This window comes from Apostichopus japonicus, chromosome 16 (assembly GCF_037975245.1).
Source record: "Apostichopus japonicus isolate 1M-3 chromosome 16, ASM3797524v1, whole genome shotgun sequence".
Taxonomy (NCBI): domain Eukaryota; kingdom Metazoa; phylum Echinodermata; class Holothuroidea; order Aspidochirotida; family Stichopodidae; genus Apostichopus; species Apostichopus japonicus.
In genome coordinates this window covers 17,276,480-17,300,895 of record NC_092576.1, presented here as the reverse complement: position 1 = coordinate 17,300,895, position 24,416 = coordinate 17,276,480, and the positions used below count along the sequence as shown (strand labels likewise).

The following is a 24,416-nucleotide window of genomic DNA, read 5'->3' as shown; positions in this document are numbered from 1 at the left end:
AAACATGTGTGTGTCACATGTGCCATGTGTGTGTTATAATGCGAGGGTCATGTGTGTGTCAGTATAACATGCAAACTTTTGTATATAAAATGGACATGTGTACTATGCATACACCTGGAAGACAGAATTTGTTTATAAATTTTACCAAATGACTGCAAAAGTTTGTATCCAGTTTTCATATTGTAATATTACAGTAACTTACTGCAGGTCTTAAAGTCACCACCCTCGATCCCAGAAAATACGCACACAGCTTGCTAACTTCGGTAATTAGACACTAGTGTACAGTCAATACATACAGCTACGGTCAATACCCACAACACAGTGTGCATAGCAGAGATGGACATCTCAGGACCAGCTGAAGATAACAAGGTATCACGTTTCATTGCGGTCTGCATTTTGTAGCGACAAGAAAAAAACTTCACTTGCAAGCAACGGAAAGTTAACTTTTTCACAGCGCGGCACACGGTTTAGGGCAAGTCTTTAATGCCAACAGTACTTACTTTATATTCTAAAGGTCATCAATATTGTCCCACCTCCCCAAATATGCTAGAAGACAGATAATGGTCACACATACTGTACTGTAATTTCAACAAGCCAAACTTATACAAAATGTTTATATCCACACTGAGACACTGAAATTGTTCTTTTTCTTCTTTAAATCATCCTCTGGAAATAATTTTGGTAGATCAAAGCCTCATTTAAACTTCATGTAAACTCGACTGCTTTTGAAATGTCTATCAATTTTCAGTCTGCTAAACTTTGCGGCCATTATAACTGATCAATGGCCTTCAAGCGTGTGGTCTTAAAAGCTACTTGTATACGTTTGAAGTATATACTGTACTTTAATAATAATAATAATTCTCAGTTCATAATAGCGCAACTTACAATAAAGTCTCGCCGTGCTGTACTTAACCCTGGTCATTGGTAAATTGTCACACCTACACACCAAAGTGTGCACAATTAATCAATCTCTCCTGGGGCACCACAGTGCACCACAGCCACGTGTCCCCTGGGGGAACTCCCATAGGGTGCAGCCACAAACCGGCGCACGCAACTATATTTACAAGTCACCTCACAAGTCCCCATATACAGTATACACCTGGGTGAAGAGAGGCAATGGAGATAAAGTGCCTTGCCCAAGGACACAACGCAATGATCTGGCCAGGGCTCAAACCTGTAATCCTTAGATCACAAGTCCACTGCCTTAACCACTTGACCACAACGCCCTCCGTACTTTAAGCTCTAAATGTGTTTTGTCAGCAAGTTTACCATTGAAACTAACAGTGATTAGTACTTGAGATGGAACTACCATATATAGAAAGACATCCCTTGAGAGTTGATCTTTATGTCTTTGGTTTTCCACCATTTGAAGGTTAACACGTAATTGATAATCCCAATTGGTTTTCAATGTGCTTTTCACCGCTACAATCTTCCATCTGACTTTACTAACTATATTCCCATACACGTATGTGTAAAATGTGCATTGGATAATGTTCACAACATTCAGTTTGTTGTTGACTGGTAGCACGTAAGGGGGTACAGGTGTTTGAAAGGCTACCATCTCACTCCGGACACGGCAGAACAAGAGGGCTTATGTTGTGAGGAGACAGGTAAGCGAATAGACAAAGTAGTTTCATTGCCCTGTACTGTACACGCACAAATGTCTATCTGATGTTGTCAGCCAATCTCTTCTACTTATACGTATTCATGTATGTTCTTCCAGTTGTAGAGAAATAAAAATAGACATTTTCAGTGTCTCAATATAAAATTCAAAGTTTGGCAATTTTGACCTTCAGGTACAAAGCTGTATATGTACATGTATACAAATAGTTCACCCCAAAAAGACATAGAGTACACCCACAAAACCAATGCATGTTGGACGCTTATAGTATTGTACACAATATTTTAGTACTATGCATGCATTAATAGAGACAGATAGTTTATCCACTGCAAGCCACTCCCTTCTCCCTCTCCCTTTGAGCCTACACACATCCCTTAACACAGTTGGTACCAACATTCATATGTGCAACTGAAACATTATAAAAGCAGAGAATTAAAACATTTGAAACAAAAAAGTGACCATAAAAATCATATGTCATTAAATGTATTCATACAAAGGCAGTTAAACCATAAATTTCTGAACAATGCATATGTTTATCTGTTTTTATTTTTTTTTGCATTTGACAGATGTTTCATTTCAAACACAAACGGTTTATTTCGCACAATGTGCCAGGATCATACTAGTTTGCCCATCCTAAACCCTACAAGCCAAAATAAGGTCTTTTTAATCTTAAAATTATTCTCACCTCAATAATCTTTCCAAATTTTTTTTTTTTTTTTTCATCTATTTTTTATTCTGTTACTTTGACTCTCTATTAACGCTCTGTTCAAACAACCATTTTTTTTTTCAAAATAGAAACTTGAAAAACAAATTACTCTTTTTTATATTATTTTATATACAGTGCCAAACTGCTCATAAATTGTTTCAACAGCTGCTGTTACAATCGAGTTTCGGACCATAAACTGTTTCTCTCTCAATGTTTCAATGATATTACACTGAAAGTGCAGTTTTGCAGGTGGTGTGCATGGAAGACATGTATCTATATAGAGGAAATGACTTAAAGAGAATAGGAAGCTATTAAAAGATTGCCGCTTAAGATATGCTGCCGATAGGTTAATCCAATCATATCATCACCATCATTATCATCATCGTGATGTAGTCCCACACAGCACAATATTACTTAAACACACTCAACTTCTTGTCATGGTTAGCACAAGTTACACAAACAACCAGTCCAACCGACGACAACTATGACCGATATGCGATGACCTATATTTTTTGGTAAACTTATTCAGAGACAGATTTCTCAAGATGTTTTTGAAATCACGATCTGGGACAATACTCGACCAGTTCTGATTGTTAGACAGATGTGATTTCGGTTCAGAGATTGGTCATAACATATGGTTTTCAAAGACAAAGGTTACTTGAAGGCATGGAGCTAAGGGTACATGCTAGGAAATGTAGTTCCGATAAAAAAAATATATAAAACAAATGATAAAAAAAAAATATTAAAAATTGCTTCTATTATTGATGGCAATAAACTTTACTGCAGGCCTACTTTTAATATTGGTTGCATGTTCATGTACCCTCATACCCCTCTTCTCCCCCCCCACCCCCCCTCACCTTGGATCTCCCTGGCACAACACTTCAAGCCTCTTCTTTAAGAATCTGGGACGAAGCCATAAATGTCAGCGACCTTTAAGGCTAATGTACTAAAACAAATTTGTGGTACTTTTGTGGAACAGAGAAATTTAGTTGAATCTTTTAAGGGGTGGAATATGGTAAGTGAAAGACAAACTCCTGCCCCCATCCCTATGGATCTTACCCCCAACCCCTCCCCACACATTCAACCCACAAAAAGTACAACTGATGTTACAAGCATGTTACTGTAGTTTAGGTGATAAGATATTAATACAGTTTTATAGTTTCCTCACTTTCCATGCATGGCCTCCCTAAGAATAATATCATCTAACGTTCTACATATCTTTAGAACCCAAATTGGAGGCTAAACGTTTAAATTGTATACACAAGACCTTCACTCTAAGACTTCTGAAATGTAGACTATGTACAACCTATGGGGTATATATTTATTCATTATTGTTAGCTTCACAATGGCAATACAACAATGCAAAGAACATACAGTATAAACAGTATTTAAGCAAAATTATGTCAATATTAAAGGGGAAGTACAATATGCTGTAAACCATATTTGGCTTAAACATGAGCACATTCCCTGAAAAACTTCCTGATGAGAGGAAAGCAGATCTATCCATGTGAAATGTTCATGTTGTATGTTGTCTATTATGCAGACAGAACACAAACACACAGAATACACACACAGAAGACAGACACAGAACACACACACACAGTACACATACACACAGAAGACATACTGTACACACAGAACACATACACACAGAACACACACACACAGTATACATACACACAGAACACACACACACAGTACACATACACACAGAACACACACACACAGTACACATACACACAGAAGACATACTGTACACACAGAACACATACACACAGTACACACAAACACACAGTACACATACACACAGAAGACATACTGTACACACAGAACACATACACACAGAACACACACACACAGTACACATACACACAGAAGACATACTGTACACACAGAACACATACACACAGAAGACATACTGTACACACAGAACACATACACACAGAACACAAAAACACATTACACATACACACAGAAGACATACTGTACACACAGAACACATACACACAGAACACACACACACAGTACACATACACACAGAACACACACAAACACACAGTACACATACACGCAGAAGACAGACACACAGAATACACAAACTGAATACACACACAGAAGACAGACACACAGAATACATACACACAGTACACATACACACATTACACATACACACAGAAGACATACTGTACACACAGAACACATACATACAGAACACACACAAACACATCAATTACTTTTGACATTATAAGAACATTTCGGGGATTTGACCAGACTGAAAAGTCGATAACTTCAAACACAGTGTTAAACTACTCAGTGTTACAGCACTGTTAAACTACTCAGTGAGAGGGTGGTGGCCAATTGGCTAAGGCGTCGGACTCGTGATCCAATGATTGCTGGTTCGATTCCTGCCTAAGTTCATTACATTGTGTCCTTGGGCTAGATGCTTTATCTCACTTGCCTCTCTCCACTCAGGGGTTAAATGGGTACCTGTGAGGTAACTAGTCATTGGGTGCATTATATAACTGCTGCCGACTGGAGGGATTGTCTCTGGGACAGGTAATCTTTGACCATGGTATTTTAACGTAGAGTGCTTTGCGACCTATCACTGGTATAAAGCACTATATAAAAAGCGAATAATAAAATAAAAATAAGCAAATATTACTCTTCATGGACATTCTAACTGGCCATTGTAGCCATGGTAACGGATTAAATAGCCAATCACTTACCTCCATGAATTGTGCGTGGATCTTGAATTCTGGAGCTGGTTCTTTGGCTGCCTCTGCTTTCTCCTTCCTCTCCTGAATCCCTGCAAACAGGTGATGCACAGCCCTGGGGATAATCCCTTCCTCCTCGGCTTTAATCCCTGGTTCAAATCCTGTCCCCATGGTGTAGGTCTTACCTGATCCGGTCTGTCCATAGGCGAATACAGTGGCATTGTAACCATCAAAGCATCTAAAGGTGAACAAGATATAAACAATTAAAACAGAATGTTTATTATAGGTTAAAAAGAATTGTGTGGATAAAATGACAAGATCAAAATGACTAACTGTGCCAAACACATTATGAATGGGTGAACCTTTCTGTTGATAACATGCTCGGCAGATTGATTAGGAAATTTGACAGAGAGATGTAACGGCAAATGTGAAAACGACGGCAGCAATTTGTCACTGTCATCAATTCGCTGTGGGATACAGTATACAATTCCCCAACTGTAAGAATCGACACTCCCTAGAGAGTGTTTTCAGCGAACTTAACAATCAACCATGGCATTTTCTCTGTAAAATTTCAGGTTATTTCAAAAATGTTATATAAACTGAAAACGACAATTCCTAAGCCTTAAAGTTAATTTTGCCTTTAAAAAAACTCTTGTAAAAGATTATTTAGTGATATAGTGTTACAGACTATACACGGTATGTATTTCTGAACCCATTTGGCACCAGTTCTTCACCATCTCCCCTTTGATACACTTAACTGCTTTGATAAATATTCATGAATATTCATGAATATTCATGAGTCATAACAATGAGAACATTACACATACCCCTCAATTAATGACCTAACGATGGTATCATAGATCTCATTCTGTTGAATGTCCATATCAAAGACAAAGTTGTATGTAAACAAGCGATCTGAACCCATAGAGATCTGTTTCTCTTCATGAATATTCATGACTTATAACAATGAAAACATTACACATACCCCTCGATTAATGACCTCACGATGGTATCGTAGATCTCATTCTGTTGACTGTCCATATCAAAGACAAAGTCATATGTAAACAAGCGATCTGAACCCATAGAGATCTGTTTCTCTTCATGAATATTCATGACTTATAACAATGAAAACATTACACATACCCCTCGATTAATGACCTCACGATGGTATCGTAGATTTCATTCTGTTGACTGTCCATATCAAAGACAAAGTCATATGTAAACATGCGATCTGAACCCAAAGAGATCTGTTTCTCTTCATGAATATTCATGACTTATAACAATGAAAACATTACACATACCCCTCGATTAATGACCTCATGATGGTATCATAGATCTCATTCTGTTGATTGTCCATATCAAAGGCAAAGTCATATATAAACATGCGATCTGAACCCATAGAGATCTGTTTCTTTTCATGAATATTCATGACTTATAACAATGAAAACATTACACATACCCCTCGATTAATGACCTCACGATGGTATCATAGATCTCATTCTGTTGACTGTCCATATCAAAGACAAAGTCATATGTAAACATGCGATCTGAACCCAAAGAGATCTGTTTGGTCTCCGCAGCGACTGTAGTGCACGTACGGCACATGTCGATCTTCTCTCTGGCCAGCTGGGGACGAATCCTGTTGACAGCAAAACAAATTAAAACACACTGTTGATAGCACTAGTACATGTATTAACTGTACGTAAATAATGCATTAACAGGCTGTTTTTTTTGTTTGATCAGTACATATACTACTGGACTGACACTCAGTCATACTACATACCTGTACTGTGTCCCAGTACATGTATACTACTGTAATAACTGACTATTCATTGTACTCACCGTACAGCGACCCGCACGCTGGTGTCTTCATTGTCGGTCTGTTCCGGCATCGTTGAAACTCCACTGCTTTAGATTCAGTCAAATGTAGTGTGCCTGGACATCGAGTCTAGATTTGTAAGACTTCACCACGTCACAGAAAAATGAAGTTTGCTTGAATTGAAAAATGTTAACAGAAAGAGAATTGATAAACTAAATAGAGAGACCTGAGGTAGAAGTAACCTTAACTTAATATGTGAACCATGTGTCTGATGGTGCTATTACTTGTAGAACTGAGAAAAAGACAGGAGGCTTACTGTAGGTTAGTGGCTATCTCATACAGTAGCTCTATAAAAGTCTACAAGCCCCTACAGTACCTATGTGGATCAAGAGATAAAGAATCAGTTCAATTCCGTGCTTTTAGATCAGGGCTTGAAAAATCTTATGCACCCAGTGGCCTTGGCTCCTGATTACTGTAATCATGGTCTAATAGAGTAAATCATACAACAGAAGGTACGTGAAGGATAGGCTAGTGTTTCTTCCAAATAAATTGCTCATACACAGTTTCATGCATATCAATTTGGTGGGGAATTTGATCGTCCATTTAAAAAAAATTAAAATTCTTCTGAAATACTACAATCACCTCTATCCATACTGTACAGTAGTCATCACATTTTTGGCCAAAATTTTGGCCAAGTACTGTAGAAGGATTCAAAAGATGACTTTTGATGGGTTCAAACTGAGCTATCATGCCCTTAGGCCTTACTGTACTTAGTGGCAATCTAGCCATTTCCTTACTGAAAATGAAAGTTGGATATCAAAGTCCAATATTTACTTTACATAAGTTGAAACACGTGTAGGCTAGGTCTATAACATTTCAAATTCAGCTTTTGATTATTCATTTCCTTCTCGAACCCCCATTTTGCAAAGCATTCTACTGTACAGCTGTCATTGTGTAACCTGTGGATCTGCCCTATTGGTCAGCTAAGAGTGGGATAGCTATAGACATTCCCAAATCCACCCCCCACTCACCCAAAGAAAAAAATGGGCATGGGACTAGACTACTGTACCTTTGAAATTTCTTTCTTACAAAATAGGCTACAGGTTATATCAAAACTTCTGTCTATGCAAAAGTTTAGTTTCCCTTTGAGTGCCCTGTGCAAAAAGCCCTTTACTGTCACTATACTATACGGCTGTTCTACAATCTGGTTGTGAGCTTGCACTGGTTACAGTGCTACAATACTAGCCTAACATATAGCCAGGTCTAGCCTGTCAGTGTAAGTTAATTTCATAACCTGTCTTTCAAGTTTAAACATAGCCTAGAGGCTAGGCCTAAGGCTAAAGCAACTATCTTTGAAGTTTGAAGTTACATCAGGCTCAACGTATGGTGAAAGCTACTGTAAGTAACATTTTGCTTACTGGTTATGACCCAAGCAATAGAATAGGTCTAGAGTAGAGCTACCCAACATTATAGCATAGACTAAAGGCCTAGGCACATATTACTCAATTTAAAAATCTAATATTGAAAAAATATCTTTTGCTTTTGCTTTATTTAGAGCTTATTATTGTTTATATCTTTTTGTTTTTCTCTGTCATAATTTCATTGTAAAGCGCATTGTGACATCTTCAATATTTTTTTGCTAGGCCCCTACAGTAAGCTATATAAAAGCCGAAGTATTAAAACTATACCCTACTAGAAGAATGGTGGGCTCATAATTGACGCACTTAAAGATTTGATTAACAATGTCTAGCAACGAAAAAGCCAAATCACTTAACTGCATGCGTTTTTCATAGGTGAAGTTCCTCAGAAATGCAATGATCTAAACATATTTATTGTTCTGTGCCTACGCAATGTACAATTGAGCAAAATTTGACCACAAAATGTCTCCCCTGTAAAGTTCTTTCATACCCCTACACATTTGTCGATAAGCTTACTGCAGTGTAGGCCTATCAAGTATCATTAAAGTATCTGTATACATCCATTGACAAATGCTGATTGCCATGCTCTGAGCCTAGTCTAATCTCAGACAGGTCAGGTCCCAGAGCGTAGTGGTATCATATTGAGGTAATTTTTGGGGAGTAAGATTATCCAAATGCCAAGTGTGCAAAACTGGGTGGGTGGGGGGGGGGGTGTTAAAAGCTTAAAAAAGGCAATTTGATTAGCTAGCCTAGGCCCTATACCTGAAAATGAAATGGATTAAAACTCATCAAATATGTACTGTAACTCTGCTTGGCTGCGAAAAGTTTAGGCTGCCTGCTGTATTGTTGCTACAGTAGTAATAACTAATATTTGAAGGGGCATCAAATACGAAGATGTGTCAATTATGAAGCCTTTACTTAATTTTAGATTAATGTATCTAGGCTACTGTATGCCTACCAATACAATAAAGTTAAGCCATAACGTTAAGCTTGGGCATAACCTAAAAATGGGTCTTACATGTTATATTTGGCATGGTACTTCAACAGTACTACAGTAGTAGCATCTATGATAAACTTAGTCCAGGCTTAGCCTCAGCCGTAGCCTACGCTACAGTTGACCTACCGTTAGTCTTATTTTGAAGTAACTTTGGGACTAGGCCGAGCATAGTTAGTACATTAGTACTGTAGTACTAGGCTAGTACGATTACTAATACTAAGTCATAGTCACTTACTTACCTTCGTTGGTGTTAATCCTGTCCTTCAGTCCTTGTTGGACCTCTTTAGGAGTTCATTAGTACGAATGCTGCTTCAAAACTTGAGTTTTTATGATCTACCACCTGGTAACAAGGCCTCTTGTGCGAGAAGTCTAAAATCAGCCAGTGATAATTCACGTTAGTATTACTGATCAGATGATGACATGATGTGCGACTCTGCTTATTCATTGGACATGTTGTCTGTTCAGTGTCGACTAGCCTAGCCTGCTGTTTTGTATTTTATTGTAAACATTGCGCCAAGCATATCGCTAGTGTTATTCACGGCCACCTGTCAATCAACTCCGCAGCGATAACCAAACCGGGGGCAATGCACTTTTGAGTTCCAAAACAGTCTCAACGTATGCCACAATAATGTTTAACCCCAAATAGTAACCCTTTTCTTTTCACTTGCATCAATGTGTTTGAATCACATACCGGCTACGGCATTCAAATACTAGAAATATATCCTGCGGAAAAGGAATAGATCATATGTTCAATTTAATATGGGCAATATTACAAACGATCTAGCTCAGGGCGATGTAAACGATGGCGCACTTCAAGTTTTTGAAAGACACGTCTTTGTACATAAGGTGTCCTACGAGTCGCGCCTGTAGGAGGTGCGGTTCTTTTGTCAATCCAGGATCTCACACGGTTTGAACAACTTTTTTATTGTATGTACTGAATGCAACTTTAGCTCGTTTACAACAATGTTGATGTAATATTCTCACCTTTTTTGAGTCACGTATTTGCAGTATGTAATCCAAAAGGAAAAGTTAAAAATGATTCACTTGAGCGTCATTGATATTGTTACGAGTATAATGTTACGGACACTATAGTGCGCAACGGTTGTCTAGTAATATAGTACAGGGGCGGCGATCTGTTTCAAATATTGGGGGGGGACATTTGCTTGGATGCAAGGGAATTACTATCAAAGCGGAGCGCCACCATTGGTTGGCGCGCAGCGTACAAGAAAATTTCTGGTTTTGATAGCCCCCCAGATCACCGGAAATGGCACTTTTCGGGCTTGAAACTGACCAACCAGATGTACACTTTTGCCTGAGAACCAAGTTTTTCCTAATAGTTTTTTTTCATTCATAACCTTTTTTTCAAGATTGTCACCAGTCACACATCATGTTCGACCTCATTGCATCTCCTGTGGATCATTGCTTTTGTAGGTAATTCTACGTAACGCCCCACAATACCCATCAGCCCCACCTTTCAAGGTTTTAAGCCCATTATTTGTTCAGAATTTGAATAATAAATTCACTTCAAAACATACCCATAATGTTGTACAAAATTTCATCTATGGACAACCAATATAGAAAAACCCCTCAACCCCTAACAGACCGGTCAAAATTGCACGAGAAGAGGGAAATATGATGAAGAATGTTGGTCAAGGAATTTTCGCAAATTCAGACACAGTTAAATTATCGGTGTACAAATATTAAAACCTCTTATAACGGTTACTATAAAACTTCGATATCATAAAAAATACCCAAAAAATATGCTCGAGGGGGGGGGGCGATCTCCACTCTTCATACCCCCCTTGGCTACGCACCTGCGGTTAGAAATCTTGTAGGAAAGAGGCCAAATGGAAACCCGGTGAACCCATATCGATGTGGATCATATACGTACTTACACAAGATGCAAACCAAATTTCATTACGTTTGCGGTCCGTCTAGCTATTCATTTCGAAAAAAAGTAAAAACTACTTTCGGTCATATATAATAACAAATTGTGACACGGTTAGACAGGCGCCTTGCGAGGAATTTGCCAAGAGAGGGGCAAAGCTTGTACCCAGACTTTCTAAGCGTAGCGCCCCCATTAGTTGACGCGAAGCGCAAAAGAAAATTTTGGCCGAAAATGCCTCCCAGATCGCTGGAAATGGCACTTCCCAGGCCTTGTAAGTTGCATCTAAGCATTTTCTATTTTGAAATTACTAGCGATGCCATAAAAAAATACAAAACATATGCTTAAAAAAAACTATGCCACCAAATATTGGGGGGGATATTAGATACTATATCCCCCCCACCTAAAATATTGGGGGGGACATGTCCCCCCCGTCCCCCCCATGATCGCCGCCCATGATATAGTAAGACATTAAACCGGTGTTTAATTTAACACCATTAATATGTCTTAAAATAAAGTGAAGGTCAGAACCCAAGTGAAAGCGTTATTGAAAACCCCGCGACAAAGTGTGAGTCTTGAGATTATTACTGCTTATGGAGCTAGTATAATTAATTTAAGTATGTAAGCTCCTAGTAGCTATATGCTCTGGAAATAATGCCGATATTTTTATTGAAACCCTCAGTGGAGAATATTCTATTTCAGTTGCTCACAGTTTATTGATTATAACAAAACTAAATAATTTTTGACTTGGCTTTCGATTCATCCGATTCCCCCAAGTGAGATTTTAGCCATTTATTCAGTTTTAGACGGCTTGGAATGTTCTGGCTTCATTACTTCAGAATGGTTCTTTAATGGAACAACGTGATAACTACTATAGTCATATTTTTGCATTTGTCTTGTTATTCGACCAACCACGAGTTTGTACACAACATTTCCCATGATAGTAGCTTCTCTCGAATTTCCCCCCCCCCACTCCCCCACCCCCAACTCCTTTGCCCAAACAGCTCTTCAGATTCGGGAAGCATTCGAATCAGAAAGGGTCTCAGTCGTACTTTTGTAATCTTTGATTTGCCACTGATGAGCTCGGATTCTGCATCAGTGATCATCAATAATCAATCATTTATTCACTTAATTACCAAGGGACGCATTATACCTCAGTTGTAGTAAGATCGTCATGTCGGCACGCTTAGCCTACATATCGACATTTCGACATATCGATATATCGACATATCGAATATCGACTGGGGTTGAGAGATGATCCAGTTGTTTGATTTTGGTGCTCAAGCTCTACTTACCTTGAGAGACTTTTCTTTAAACGGCATCGATATTTTTTAATATCGATAATTTATTCACTTTCCAATGGGACTGGTGACACTCTTCGTAATATAGTATCTTCATAATCATACGATAATAGTCTCGATATATTACAGGTACTGGAGCTGAGAGTGGATCAAGTGGGTTGGTTTTCGTGCCCATGGGTTCTACCTTGGGTGAGTTTTCTAAAACCTTTCGATAATTTATAGTCTTTGCTACTCGCTATATAGTCTCACTTTTAACAATCCTGTTATACCTGTTTAGAGCCATCATTTTAGTACTTCAGTCTATGTAATGTAAGTATTTAATATCGTCAGTATACACAGCGGAGAAACAAAAAGTGGAGTACATGCACAGGGCCAAATTTAAATTTTCCCCGCCTGACTGAATTTGTTAGGGACATATGATCCATCCTGGATGACCTGTAGAAGGGTCTGATGAAACATGTTACGGTAGAGGGCTGTGGCTGTGGGGTCGTTCTTGAATGTGACCACCATGTAGGGGAGGGGTCTGGGGTCCCTTTCCAGCCCCCCCCCCAAAAAAAGATGAAAGTTTAGACGTCAAATGTATACCGTACATGGCTGGACGTTCTCTCGACAAAAAATGAAACTTATATACGTACAGAAATGTGACTGCATTATGTTGAACCGTTTTGAATATGGTATTATATTAATAACATACCAAAATTGTGTTTACCATTAGTCAAGTGGATTTTGTTGTTCTTGATATTCTATAATCATATATGCAACATATGATATAATGTACATAAATGTATAACGTCATATAAACATAGATCTAATACATTCAGCCTTCGTTTTATAGTCTTTGTATATACTTTTAATATACAGCTGGTAAGTGAGTGAGGAATTCTACCTAAATCGACGTGCAAAATCACCGGTTCAATAAGTTATTCATTCATATCATAAAATAATCTTGCTATAAAATTTGATATGTAAATATATAAGGTAACGTAACAATGAAACGACACCTGAATGTTTAAAGCATCCCAAAATAGTGGCGGTATTTCACTTTTATTTCGTTTTCACATTTTTTTCTTATTTACAAGTTACAAGATAAGAAGCATCTTAGAAAGTTCTACATACATTTTATCCCCTTCCATCTATTTATTGACTCGTTGACATTTATACAAATAGACATGCATGATATTTTGTGAGTTCTTTAATATTACAATAAAACTCAATACAACTCGATTTCTGCATACATTAATTTCAGTTCGTTTTTAAACATTTCAATCATTTCGTTTTTAAACATTTCAAACATATCAGTATTGATACATCGTTTATATTGTATGTTATTAATTATTCTTTATTAAGACACTAGTTATATTTTCATTTATGTATATATGCTTTTTGTTTGTTTTTTGTTTTCCCTTTCTTTCTTTCTTTCTTTCCTGGGAGTCCTTTACCTTGTTAAGCCTGAATTGGCTTTTTAGAGGACTTCCCTCCACATGTATATATCCAGTGGAAAATCAAATAAATCAAATCAAATCAAATCAATAACACTTTTGCTTATAAACATGGGCGTCAACAGGTGGGGGACGGGGGGACATGTCCCCCCCCCCACTTTCAAAAGTGGAGGGGATATCATATCATTTGTCCCACCCACTTTTCAGAGCAGTTATTAAAAAAAATCACATGCATATGCGCGATTTTCTATTTAAGGTCAAGAAATCTGGACTCACTGGGCCCCTGCTATCTATCACTTGCACCGTCATTTATCTCCCATTCTCCCAATATCCTAAATCTGCCCATTTAATTCGTTCGGGGGGGGGGGGAGACCATTCGAAAGTGTATTGAATCTTGCACACATGTTGTTTGTATGGGTTCCAAGGGATTAGGTAAGCCATACAGGTAGATGGTGATGAGTTACCATGTTCATATCACTACCTCCAGCTCCTTGGACTGGACGGACGAATAGGGGTACATGTATTCGCCGGATATGGTAGATCTTTATTGTTGAGTGCCGGCTAGGCGCTACACACGCTCTGCGCGGTGCCTTTTTCTGATTATTATTATTAAAGTACCTGGGCACATAACAACTGACGTCTCGCACCTACATGCATGTATTATATTTACCACTCCACTCATCCCGGAGGTGACGGCGCCACTTTTTCAATATTTCGTTTGAGATGGACGCTGTGTAATTCGTCTCCCTTGGTGTCAGAACGGCATCTTTCTACCAGTACTTTCTGTCGGAATTTAGTTTTGTGAGACAAAATTTCTCCTCACAGATCTGGTTCTGACGTAACTAAAAACGACTCAGGAAGGCCGTCTCCTGCGATCTAGGGGGTCTTATGTATCCAAAATTTTCTGGTACGCTACGCGCCAACCAATGGTGGCGCTCCGCATAGATAGTATAGTGTCCCCCTCACTTTCTGAAACCTGCTGACGCCCATGCTTATAAAGAAACTGTAAAGTGTCATGTCGTCTGTCTCAATGTGTGAATATAATTGCAAATTTAACATTTCCTGAAAAAGGTTCCGATTCGCGCGATAACCACATTTTCTATATAGTTTATTCTTGAAATCTGATCAATTTGAAATGTTTCCTTAGCTGATCATAATGTCCTCTGCGTTAACTATGTCATTTGTCCCTCTGTTTCGAAAATGGATCCATACAGAGGCGTAAGGGGCAGGTGGAAATGTCCCTCTGCTTCCCATTTGTGTCCATCAAAGATGCATGCATGGTGGAAAAAAGTCTTCCCTCTCTTTGACATGTATATATATGTATAGACCATTGACTTCAGCACTTTTATGGCGATCGTTTGACCATCATGTTCTCACAGCTTCCACTTTTGTTAATATCCTTTCCGCTACTGCAGCTAATACACAGGCCTTTGCCCAAATGTCCAGCGTCTGCAGTACATGGACGTGTACATTATAATTGTGCGGAGAGTCCACCAGATAGCCAACCTCTGCGTTATCGTATATCCTCAAAAGAGGTCCACCCTGTAAGAGGACATGTTCGAGCCAAGTCACCATTTTCAAGGAGGCAGGGTGGAGGAGGGGAGGGGGGGAGGAAGAGGATGGAATATGCTGGAGCTAGATCTGCAGATAAGCGGAGATGAGGAACACGTGGAAGGGGGTATGGGAGGGGGCGGGAGATGTGAGGAAGGAGGAAAATGAGGAGAGAAAAAGGATGGGGAGGGGGAGCAGTAAAAAGGTGGACAAAAGGTGATGTTAAAATGTATACAACGAGACAATTGCAAATATTACGTAACAACAGCAGTTGAAAAAGCCATTTAAAGGAAAACTGAAAAATATCATGATAATTGAACACATAAATCCAATCATAACGATAACTTGAAAGCTTGCCCAACTGTGGCCATTACAGCAGCATCAGCCTATAAATGTCTTTATATCGAGGATTGCGGGTCACGTGATCATTACAACGTCATACCTCTATATAAACCAGCGTGTTTATGAGCTTAGCATAAAATGTTTGCTCGTTTAATATTAACTCCTTTCTTGTTACAGTTGATATCAACCTTATACGAAAGCCCATTAGTGCCAAACAAAAAAATAATTTGAATTCGTAATTACGAATTAATATTTCGTAATTACGAATTAACAATCCGTAATAACGAATTTAATAAATCGTAATTACGAAATAATAATTCGTTATTACGAATTAATAATCCGTAATTACGATTTATGAATTCGTAATTACGAAATAATAATTCGTAATTACAAATAATAATTCGTAATTACAAATAATAATTCGTAATTACGAAAGAATAATTCGTATTAACGAATTAATAATTCGTAATTACGAGAAAATAAATCGTAATTACGAAACAATCATTCTTAATTACGAATTAATAATTTGTTATTACGAATTAAAAATATTTTTTGTTTGGCACTAATGGGCTTTCGTAACTTTACCTTTCTTTTTGTGTTAAGTGAGAAAACCCCGACTCGATTACTGTCTTGTATCTGGTAATTATGTCTGCAACAAACAAAACAATCTTAAGATCATTACTAAAACAAACATTATTTGTGCGTAAACAGGGATGGTGAGAGCCGGGGAGGGGGGATGCATACTGGTCAGTTTGTTTAAAACATAAAATGTGCCCCTTTTCATAAATGACAAGTGCTCCCATTTGTTAATGAGCAGTGTGTGTTTACATTATCCCTTTTTTCCCCTCCAATTTTTTAATAACAATTGTGAAGAAATGTAAAAAAAAATGTGACGAAAAATTGCCTGGTTTTTGTTCAGGAAATAAAAAGCAAATTGTAAAAGATCTATATTAAATCTATATTAGGTCTATTAGGTATTAGGTCTTTATTCAAATTTATGAAATTCACTGGTTTTTGTGCCTCATCAGGCAAATTTAAGGTAGGATGATTGCACCTTGTAAATCTCGTGTAACAGCCCGAGAGTCCATATTCCATTTTTTCCACGGCTATTTTCTGATACCATGCAGCTAGGTATTAAGGACGAAACCAGTCGTGAGCTGGCTTTTATTCAACTCCGTTTTACGTTGATTTCGATTCCATATTTCTGTTCATACTTGTAAAATATCATCATCATCATATAACTTTTGAATTTATTTGCTGGCCAAAACAAAGTAATTCAGTTTGCATTGTCAGATTTGAGAGACACCGGGGGGGGGGGGGGGGCGCTGAGACACCTTTTTTCCAGCTAAATACAACCCAAAATACCCTGCAATTGGCAACACAGAAACTTGCACCTTGGTTAAATGACATATATACTTATGTGAAACGCGATCTAGAAGTTTCAAATGATGTCATTTGGCAACAAATGATGACTAATTTATTAATTACTTAGTTTAGGTGTTATATACAATTAAACAACACAGCGATCAGTGTAGATTAAAGGCCTTCACAGCATTGCTTGAAAACTTACCGTTTCAACATCTAAAGCCCGGGTCACATCTGCGCGATTCAACACGCGATTCAACTCGCAACTAAAATCACGCGAATCAGAAAAGTTGCTTCTGAGAAGTTGCGCTGATTAGGACATTGCTCTATTGCAAATCGACGGCGCAACTTTTATTGCGCAACAAGTTGATACCCGTGTCTAACTACGCGATTCAACCTTCAATTGTATTGCGAGTTGAATCGCGTGTTGAATCGCGCAGATGTGACCCGGGCTTAAGGCTACCTCCCCCACCTACCCCACCCCATCCACAACATATGGGGAGTTAAGAATAGGGTATAATAATACTATACGCAACGGTACGGTCCTGGAGTCATTGAAACGACTCCGATGTTAGGGCGTTCGCTCACCCCCATTGTTCAATATAGCCAATGAGTTGGTTTTGTGGAGGACTTGGTATGGAATTCGAATCCGTACAAACATCAAACGTGGTCAATCGGAAGAGGGGTCTTCCAAAACGGTCATAGAAATCTAGTCTTGGGATGACAACTTCTCGAGAAAAGAAATTCTTTGCTCTTGGCAATCGTAGTATCTTCAACATCTGAAGCCAAAAAAAATCATAGACTAATAAAAATAAAAATCTGTAATTTTTTTCATTTATAATGATGGAAAAATTTATCTAAACGTATTAATCACCATAGCCTTATCAATATGTTGATGTCTTTATCATATTGGCAACAATATTTTCATGGGTATCGGTCACCGATGTGATATGATGAAACCCCGCACGTATATATGTTATCCTTGTTAGTCTTTTAGCATTATTTTAACATCATTTCCAGGCAGTGGCGTAGGAAGGTAGTTTTGAGTGGGGGGGCTGAAGACTGATGGCCGGCTTGGGGGAGGGGTCTAAGGGGAGGGGGTTCCCCCTCCCCTTTGGAATTTTTTTTTGCATTTCCAGGTGACTTCAGATGTAATTTGGTGCAATATAGCACAACTCAACACCCACTCCATTTTGTAAACTTAATTTTGTATTTTCACCTGGCCTTAGATGCAATTTGGGGCTCCAAATGAGATTTTTTTTCTCATTTGGAAATGAAAAAGGGGTTTTCTGACTTGCGAAGTGGGGGGGGGGCGGAATGATACTTCCGCCCCTCCACATTTTTCACCGGGGGGGCTGGCGCCCCCCAGCCCCCCGGTTCCAGGTATATACATTCTATAAATACAATTATTGTCAAATTTCGTGACCCATTGTAAATATTTAGTAATATTTTTTTCAAAGTAATAAATATTTTGTCATTGTGAAGTGGGAAATGACGACGGAGTTTTGGGCTGAAGAATTAAGCAACATGGATGAAATTGAAAGAAAAAGACGAAAACATTCTAGAAGAAACGAGACTCACTTTTTCTCCTTCATTTTCAATGACTTCCATACTGTGGAACGATGTTGTCTTGCAGGGAACACAACAGTAGTAGAGGTCTAGTTGTTCAAATCGAACCACAAAGGACGCAAGCTCTCTCAAACATGCAAATCGTTCATCCGTAGCCATTAACGCCCTCTATTTGTGAATCAAATATTGAACGCATGGTTAGGGTTTCTCCAAATGGGAACGGGAGATTGTGGGGTTGAATGGATGGGTGGGATAAGAGACGGAGGAAGGGAAGGGGAGACAAGGCGTAGGTAGGCTTCTGTTTTTAGGGGCGGGGGGGGGGGTGGTAAATGCTTTTCTTTGGGGGCAGGCATTACCTTTTTTTTTATAAAGAGAAAAACTTTTTTTTTCTGAAAAATTGTTATAGTGGCCAATACAAATATTTGGGGGCTAGCTCCAACCGTCAACTATCATGTGGTGGGTAGGTGGGGTAGCCAAGGAGTTGCCGAATGGCAACAACTCAGTCTTCTAGCTATGTTCCATAAGTGGCCTTGGAAAATGACAAAATTTAATGTGTGAGTCAATGGGAGCAATAACGTTAACATTGTGGTACGACGACACCATCAGCTGTATATAGTAACTTACATATGAAGGCGGTGACTCGGCATTTCCATCTTGGTCGAGATTGTATTGCAAGGCAGCACCACACTTAAATTGACAGGAATTCCCCTCCATCGTGGTAATCGCCGATAGTTTATGGGATTCTGCGACTCCCATAGCCTAAGGTATATATTGAGGTCCAGTCTCCAAGATTGTGACGGAATTGTACGCCTCTGTTGCATGGAAACGGTTTAGTGGTAAATAAACATATTCAATGCAGTTGTTATGGCGGCGCCGATTAACAGAAAATATAGGCCTATATGTAACAACTGGTTAACGGATAACTGGATAACGGAAGTATACTATTAAAACAAAGGGATCAGTGGAGGCGGAACCGGGGGGGGGGGGTTGGGGGGGGCAAATGCATAATAAGCCCCCCCCCCCAATATTTACCAAGGCTCCGAAACGTGCATCTGCCCATTTTTCAATGCATACTTGTCGATCTGTCCGATGCACACGTAAACTATATAGGTGTAATAATTTTAGTAAATGCTCGGCCCGTCCCCTGGCTATAGACCACATTGTCACCTCAACCGCGTCTTCACGCCCCGTGAAAAGTGGAAGCAGTGAGTGTGAGTACCGGTAAGCGCAACACAACGGTCTTAGGCTAATTGACTTGCCTCATATCAGCTCTCAGTTCTCCAACATCCCCTGAAAGATATATCCTTCTAATGGTAGCACATTTCCCATGGATATATCCTTCAGGTACATTTCCTTCTAATTGGAGATGTATCTTTCGTAGGGTATATCCTTCTAAAATGCCCTTAAGTGTGATAACTGGGTGCTCATTTCGTTTGTGCATTGCATATGGAACAGTTTTAAATAAGTGTTTTAAATAAGAGTGTAATAAGCTAAACGCTACACTCATCAAAAGTTGCGTTTACACTATACGAGTACACGCAAGGCGTGGAACATGGCTCTATGTTTAAACGCAATCAATTATTAAACGAACAAAAACACAATATTAGCATTTCACCTGTATCTCTATAGGGTACATGCATTCGTGACTGTGCTTGGTTCATAGAAATTTGTTGGCAACTGCACATGGTTTTGGAATTACCCATTTGTTGACATTAAGAAATGCTTTCTGTTTTTTCTTATGACATTTATTTAATTGTTGCATTTAATTGTAAGTAGTAATTTACTACACTCAAAAACGTCTTTGCGAGTACACTATACAAGTACTAGTTACTCTCTTAAAACACCATCGAATATACAAATTACAATGTTTTTACAGATTTTTACATGCAATCTGAGAAATTGCCGGCTTGAGACCCATATTTTAGGGCAGGTATTCGCAGCATAAAACAATCGGGAAGTGCCGTTTCCGGCAATCTGGGGGTTTGAAAAACCCAAAATTTTCTTGTACGCTCCGCGCCAACCGATGGTGGCGCTCCGCTTAGATAGTCTCCACACATTAGCCCCCCCCCCAATAATTTTCCCGTTCCGCCGCGCCTGAAAGGGATACACAGGTGCAAGGCAGGAAATGTAACACTTAAATGGCACTTAAATGGATGGGGGGGGGGGATGTGGGGGGGGAGGATGGAAGTAGGAAGTACCGTACATCTTACAACAAATTTGTATTCTCTAACTCTGATCAAGTATTTACTTCTTCATTCATACTTGTAGACGACTTATATCGGTATACATTTGCCTTTCCTGGTATATTATGCAGTATAGATTCTTATTTTCTTAAATTGGTTTCAATTTGTTTGATCGTTGCCACCCAAAAAAAATTACCTATATCATTTGCCGTACAAAAGTGACAAGTTTAAAAATATACATATATATATATATATATATATATATATATATATATATATATATATATATATATATATATATATATACATATATATATATGTATATATATATATATATATATATATATATATATATATATATATATATATATATATATATATATATATATATATATATATATATATATATATATATATATCAATAAAATGACGGAAATCTTTTAACATAAATAGCTAAACAAGAAAAAGAAAGAACGAACGAAAGAGAGACGAGAATTCAAATGTATATGTAAAACAACTGACGGTATACTAACACTGTACTCCTTTAATTTGATGGAGGCGTTCTCTTCCATTCCTATTCCAAATAAACCTATCGTCTCTCCATAAATCTGTTGCAGGTTGTGTAAGATCTTTGTTATATAAACACACATTAAGGGAAGCAACTGTGACGGAAGCGAGCGCAAGAGTGACAATAAGATTGATAATATAATACAAAGACGAGCACATGTATGATAAGGGGGGGGGGGGTGAGGGGGGTTGAGCTGCAATTCGAATAGCAGCTTCCATAATTATTATTACTGTTTGCCTTTAAATCTATCTATGACAACACTTATTCGAACGAGAATTGTTCTCGGACGCTTATATATAAACATGACTGCAACTTGTTATTTTTTTCTTGGAAGAAAAATCTCGTGTTAGTCATCGTTTGGATGTATCACGCACGAATATGGAACGCCGTTTGAAACATTTACTACGGAATTCTTCCCAGATGTCTGACATTTAGTAGGTTATCTCAAAAATATCTTAAAATCTATAACTTCTTTGATAGCTGAAATTGAATTCGAGTTACCTGAATGTTAGTTTCAGATATCTGAAGTTCTATGATATTTTTGTGTGTGATATATCTGAAACTTGACTTAATAGACATCAGTAATTATTTGTATAGATATTACAAATAGCCTAAAATTGAGATATCTGAATTTAAAACTTCAGATTTCTGAAATTCGAGTTCATATCTCATATATAACGGATTGAATATTAAAACGGCTTTCCATACACACGGTCATCAACCCTTCCCCCTATCTCTCCCATCTCCCACCGTGAGTTTTGTATAAAATATGGTAACACAGGCTAAATAGCATACTACACCATTTTAACCGTTATAGGCAAAATTGCGTTATTCCTTTATATGGTCTATACGTGAAACGCGATTCTCCACAAATGACTGTTCCTTCTCATGGTTGCCGCTCTAAAGTCGTTTGCAGAGAAATTTCCCAAACTGCTAGGCCTATAGCCTACCACGCTATACAAACGCACAACTACCCGCACTGATATTTCCCGTCACATTATTTTGAGTGTAGGCCTACTTTCGGGGCGTGGGTGTTAGACTTGTAGAAGTCGTTTGACGGTAGCTTATACCAATTATTTAGTTTATCAGCTTAATTATAACTTATTTTCGTTTCCAACTTTCTATACCTTAATAAATCAAATTAATGTTTGTATTCACATTTATGACATGACACGACAAAGACATAATTAAAGATTAACTTTGAAAACAACAACATCACCAACAGCATGGTTTTTCGGCATAAATATCAGACTACATTCATAAACAATGGAGTTTCATAACAAACTCCCTGCATGGACACAGAGCTATGTGGTCCAATTATGAGAAATTCAGATCTACTACCGCACGAATGCTTTCAATTATTGAGCAGACGACCGAAGAGGGAATTTAAATCTTGACATGAAATAGACACACATGATACGATCTATAAAGATTTCAAGTGTGGACTTTGCTCGTACCAAAGCGGATATTATTCTTCCGTGCAATATTTACAATAAACTCGACTTGAAGAAATTTATTTTAACTTCTAGGTTATTAAACATGAATAACTTGCACAGCCATGATTAAGAAAACGAACAGGCTTCGAAAAATGCATTATACCGTCGATGATCAAACCATTACGTATCATGTGAATTACCCCCCTCCCCCCCGCCCACCCCCTCCCGATCATACTTATAAAAAATAAACATATCGTGTTATCAATCACGAATACACTATAGGCCTATATACATGCAATCGGCTGGCATCTACATTGATGTATACTCAAACACACCTACATGGCGTAATGATATATCATAGGCCAATACATATACATATCACTATAAAAAACATCACATTTTTTGCTTCACAAGCATAATGTCCTATATTATGTTAGGGAGAATTTAGTTTCATTACATATTAGTATTTACGAAGCTTCAAATAAATGAAAAAAGACACAAAATCGATTTAATAATTATACAATAGGCGTAGACTTTGAGTTTAAAAATATTCAATCGTGCACACAAGGGGAGATAAAGATCTCTGATAAAATTATTTATTCTGTGCATGTTTTTGTCCCTTCTGTTACCGTTACTTGTCATTAAGCATCTGAAGAAGATCCTGCTAAGAACGAAACATCAGGCCAACTTACTTTGACACATTCTATTACACAGGCTCTTTAGTGGATAAGCAGTTTGCTAACAGTTTTATTTAATGTTGATAATATGATCTAGACTTACCCTTTCAGGCTATGGAAGCTGTAACGAATGTCAACTGCAGCCGACCACAAATAATACTGAACATAAAAACGATCGCGCATGTCTCAAATATCCTCAGCCGTCGAATAGTTTGTACGGCGCTTGGTAGATGTGCCGTGTATGAAAGCAACATAACTAAAAAGACACTTTTTGTGTGCATGCAGTTTCATGATGTTGATCTTAATAAGATATGCGTTTCAAGTTAATTGGTCAAATTCCAAATACGTTGAGTGTCTCTTCCATCTCCATGGATTCTGTCAATGTCACTATGAGAGTCTGAACAGTAATAACTTTAAATACGTTGGTGGTTATGATGGAAGGGGGGGGGGGGCGGTGTTGGTGACGCGAGGGGGGAATGTTCCCTTAGGGAATCTTATGATGTGTCGGTATTTTCACTGTCATGACTATAACAGAAGCCTATATTTTCATTTCACTCATATAAGGGAAGTATATGGTAAACATCAACAATGGTGACCCAAATGAAAGAAATTATCGAGTTTTTGCAGCCAATTTGCAGTTTTTGACGTTTTTTTTTTGACGTTTTGGACCCCCAAAAAAACCTAAGTGATACCCCCACTCAAAAAAAAAAAAAAAAAAAAAAGGGAGAAAAGAGTTAAATGATAAAAAATGGCGTCGAATTTCCGAGTTTTGAAGTTCGAAGTATACCATTGACATATGCAAAAAAGAAAAGTAAATGACTTTGA

General features: G+C 38.1%; 2 protein-coding genes across 6 annotated transcripts in view; both read right to left on the bottom strand.

Moving 5' to 3' along the window:
• The window catches only part of LOC139983801 (kinesin-like protein KIF21A), a 90,067-nt gene extending 80,083 nt beyond the window's left edge, over window positions 1-9,984 (bottom strand). For 2 of the 5 annotated variants that reach the window (XM_071997576.1, XM_071997579.1), the window contains exons 1-4: window positions 9,515-9,982; window positions 6,884-7,033; window positions 6,501-6,680; window positions 5,054-5,279 (exon numbers count right to left, since the gene is read on the bottom strand). In XM_071997576.1, the coding sequence (XP_071853677.1) occupies window positions 5,054-5,279; window positions 6,501-6,680; window positions 6,884-6,933 (456 nt within the window). In that variant the 5' untranslated portion in view covers window positions 6,934-7,033; window positions 9,515-9,982. Of the gene's footprint in view, window positions 1-5,053; window positions 5,280-6,026; window positions 6,406-6,500; window positions 6,681-6,883; window positions 7,034-9,510 lie in introns of those variants that run through there. The other 3 variants (XM_071997581.1, XM_071997577.1, XM_071997578.1) reach the window with 3 other exon arrangements.
• Window positions 9,985-14,739: 4,755 nt separating this feature from the next.
• LOC139982236 (uncharacterized) lies at window positions 14,740-24,246 on the bottom strand. The gene is made up of 6 exons (XM_071994883.1): window positions 23,695-24,246; window positions 19,352-19,539; window positions 18,740-18,895; window positions 17,747-17,937; window positions 16,379-16,442; window positions 14,740-15,442 (listed from the first exon to the last, which is right to left on the bottom strand). The coding sequence occupies exons 2-6, from the start codon at window positions 19,481-19,483 to the stop codon at window positions 15,266-15,268; spliced, it is 720 nt and encodes a 239-aa protein (XP_071850984.1). The 5' UTR covers window positions 19,484-19,539; window positions 23,695-24,246; the 3' UTR covers window positions 14,740-15,265.
• Window positions 24,247-24,416: the final 170 nt, after the last annotated feature.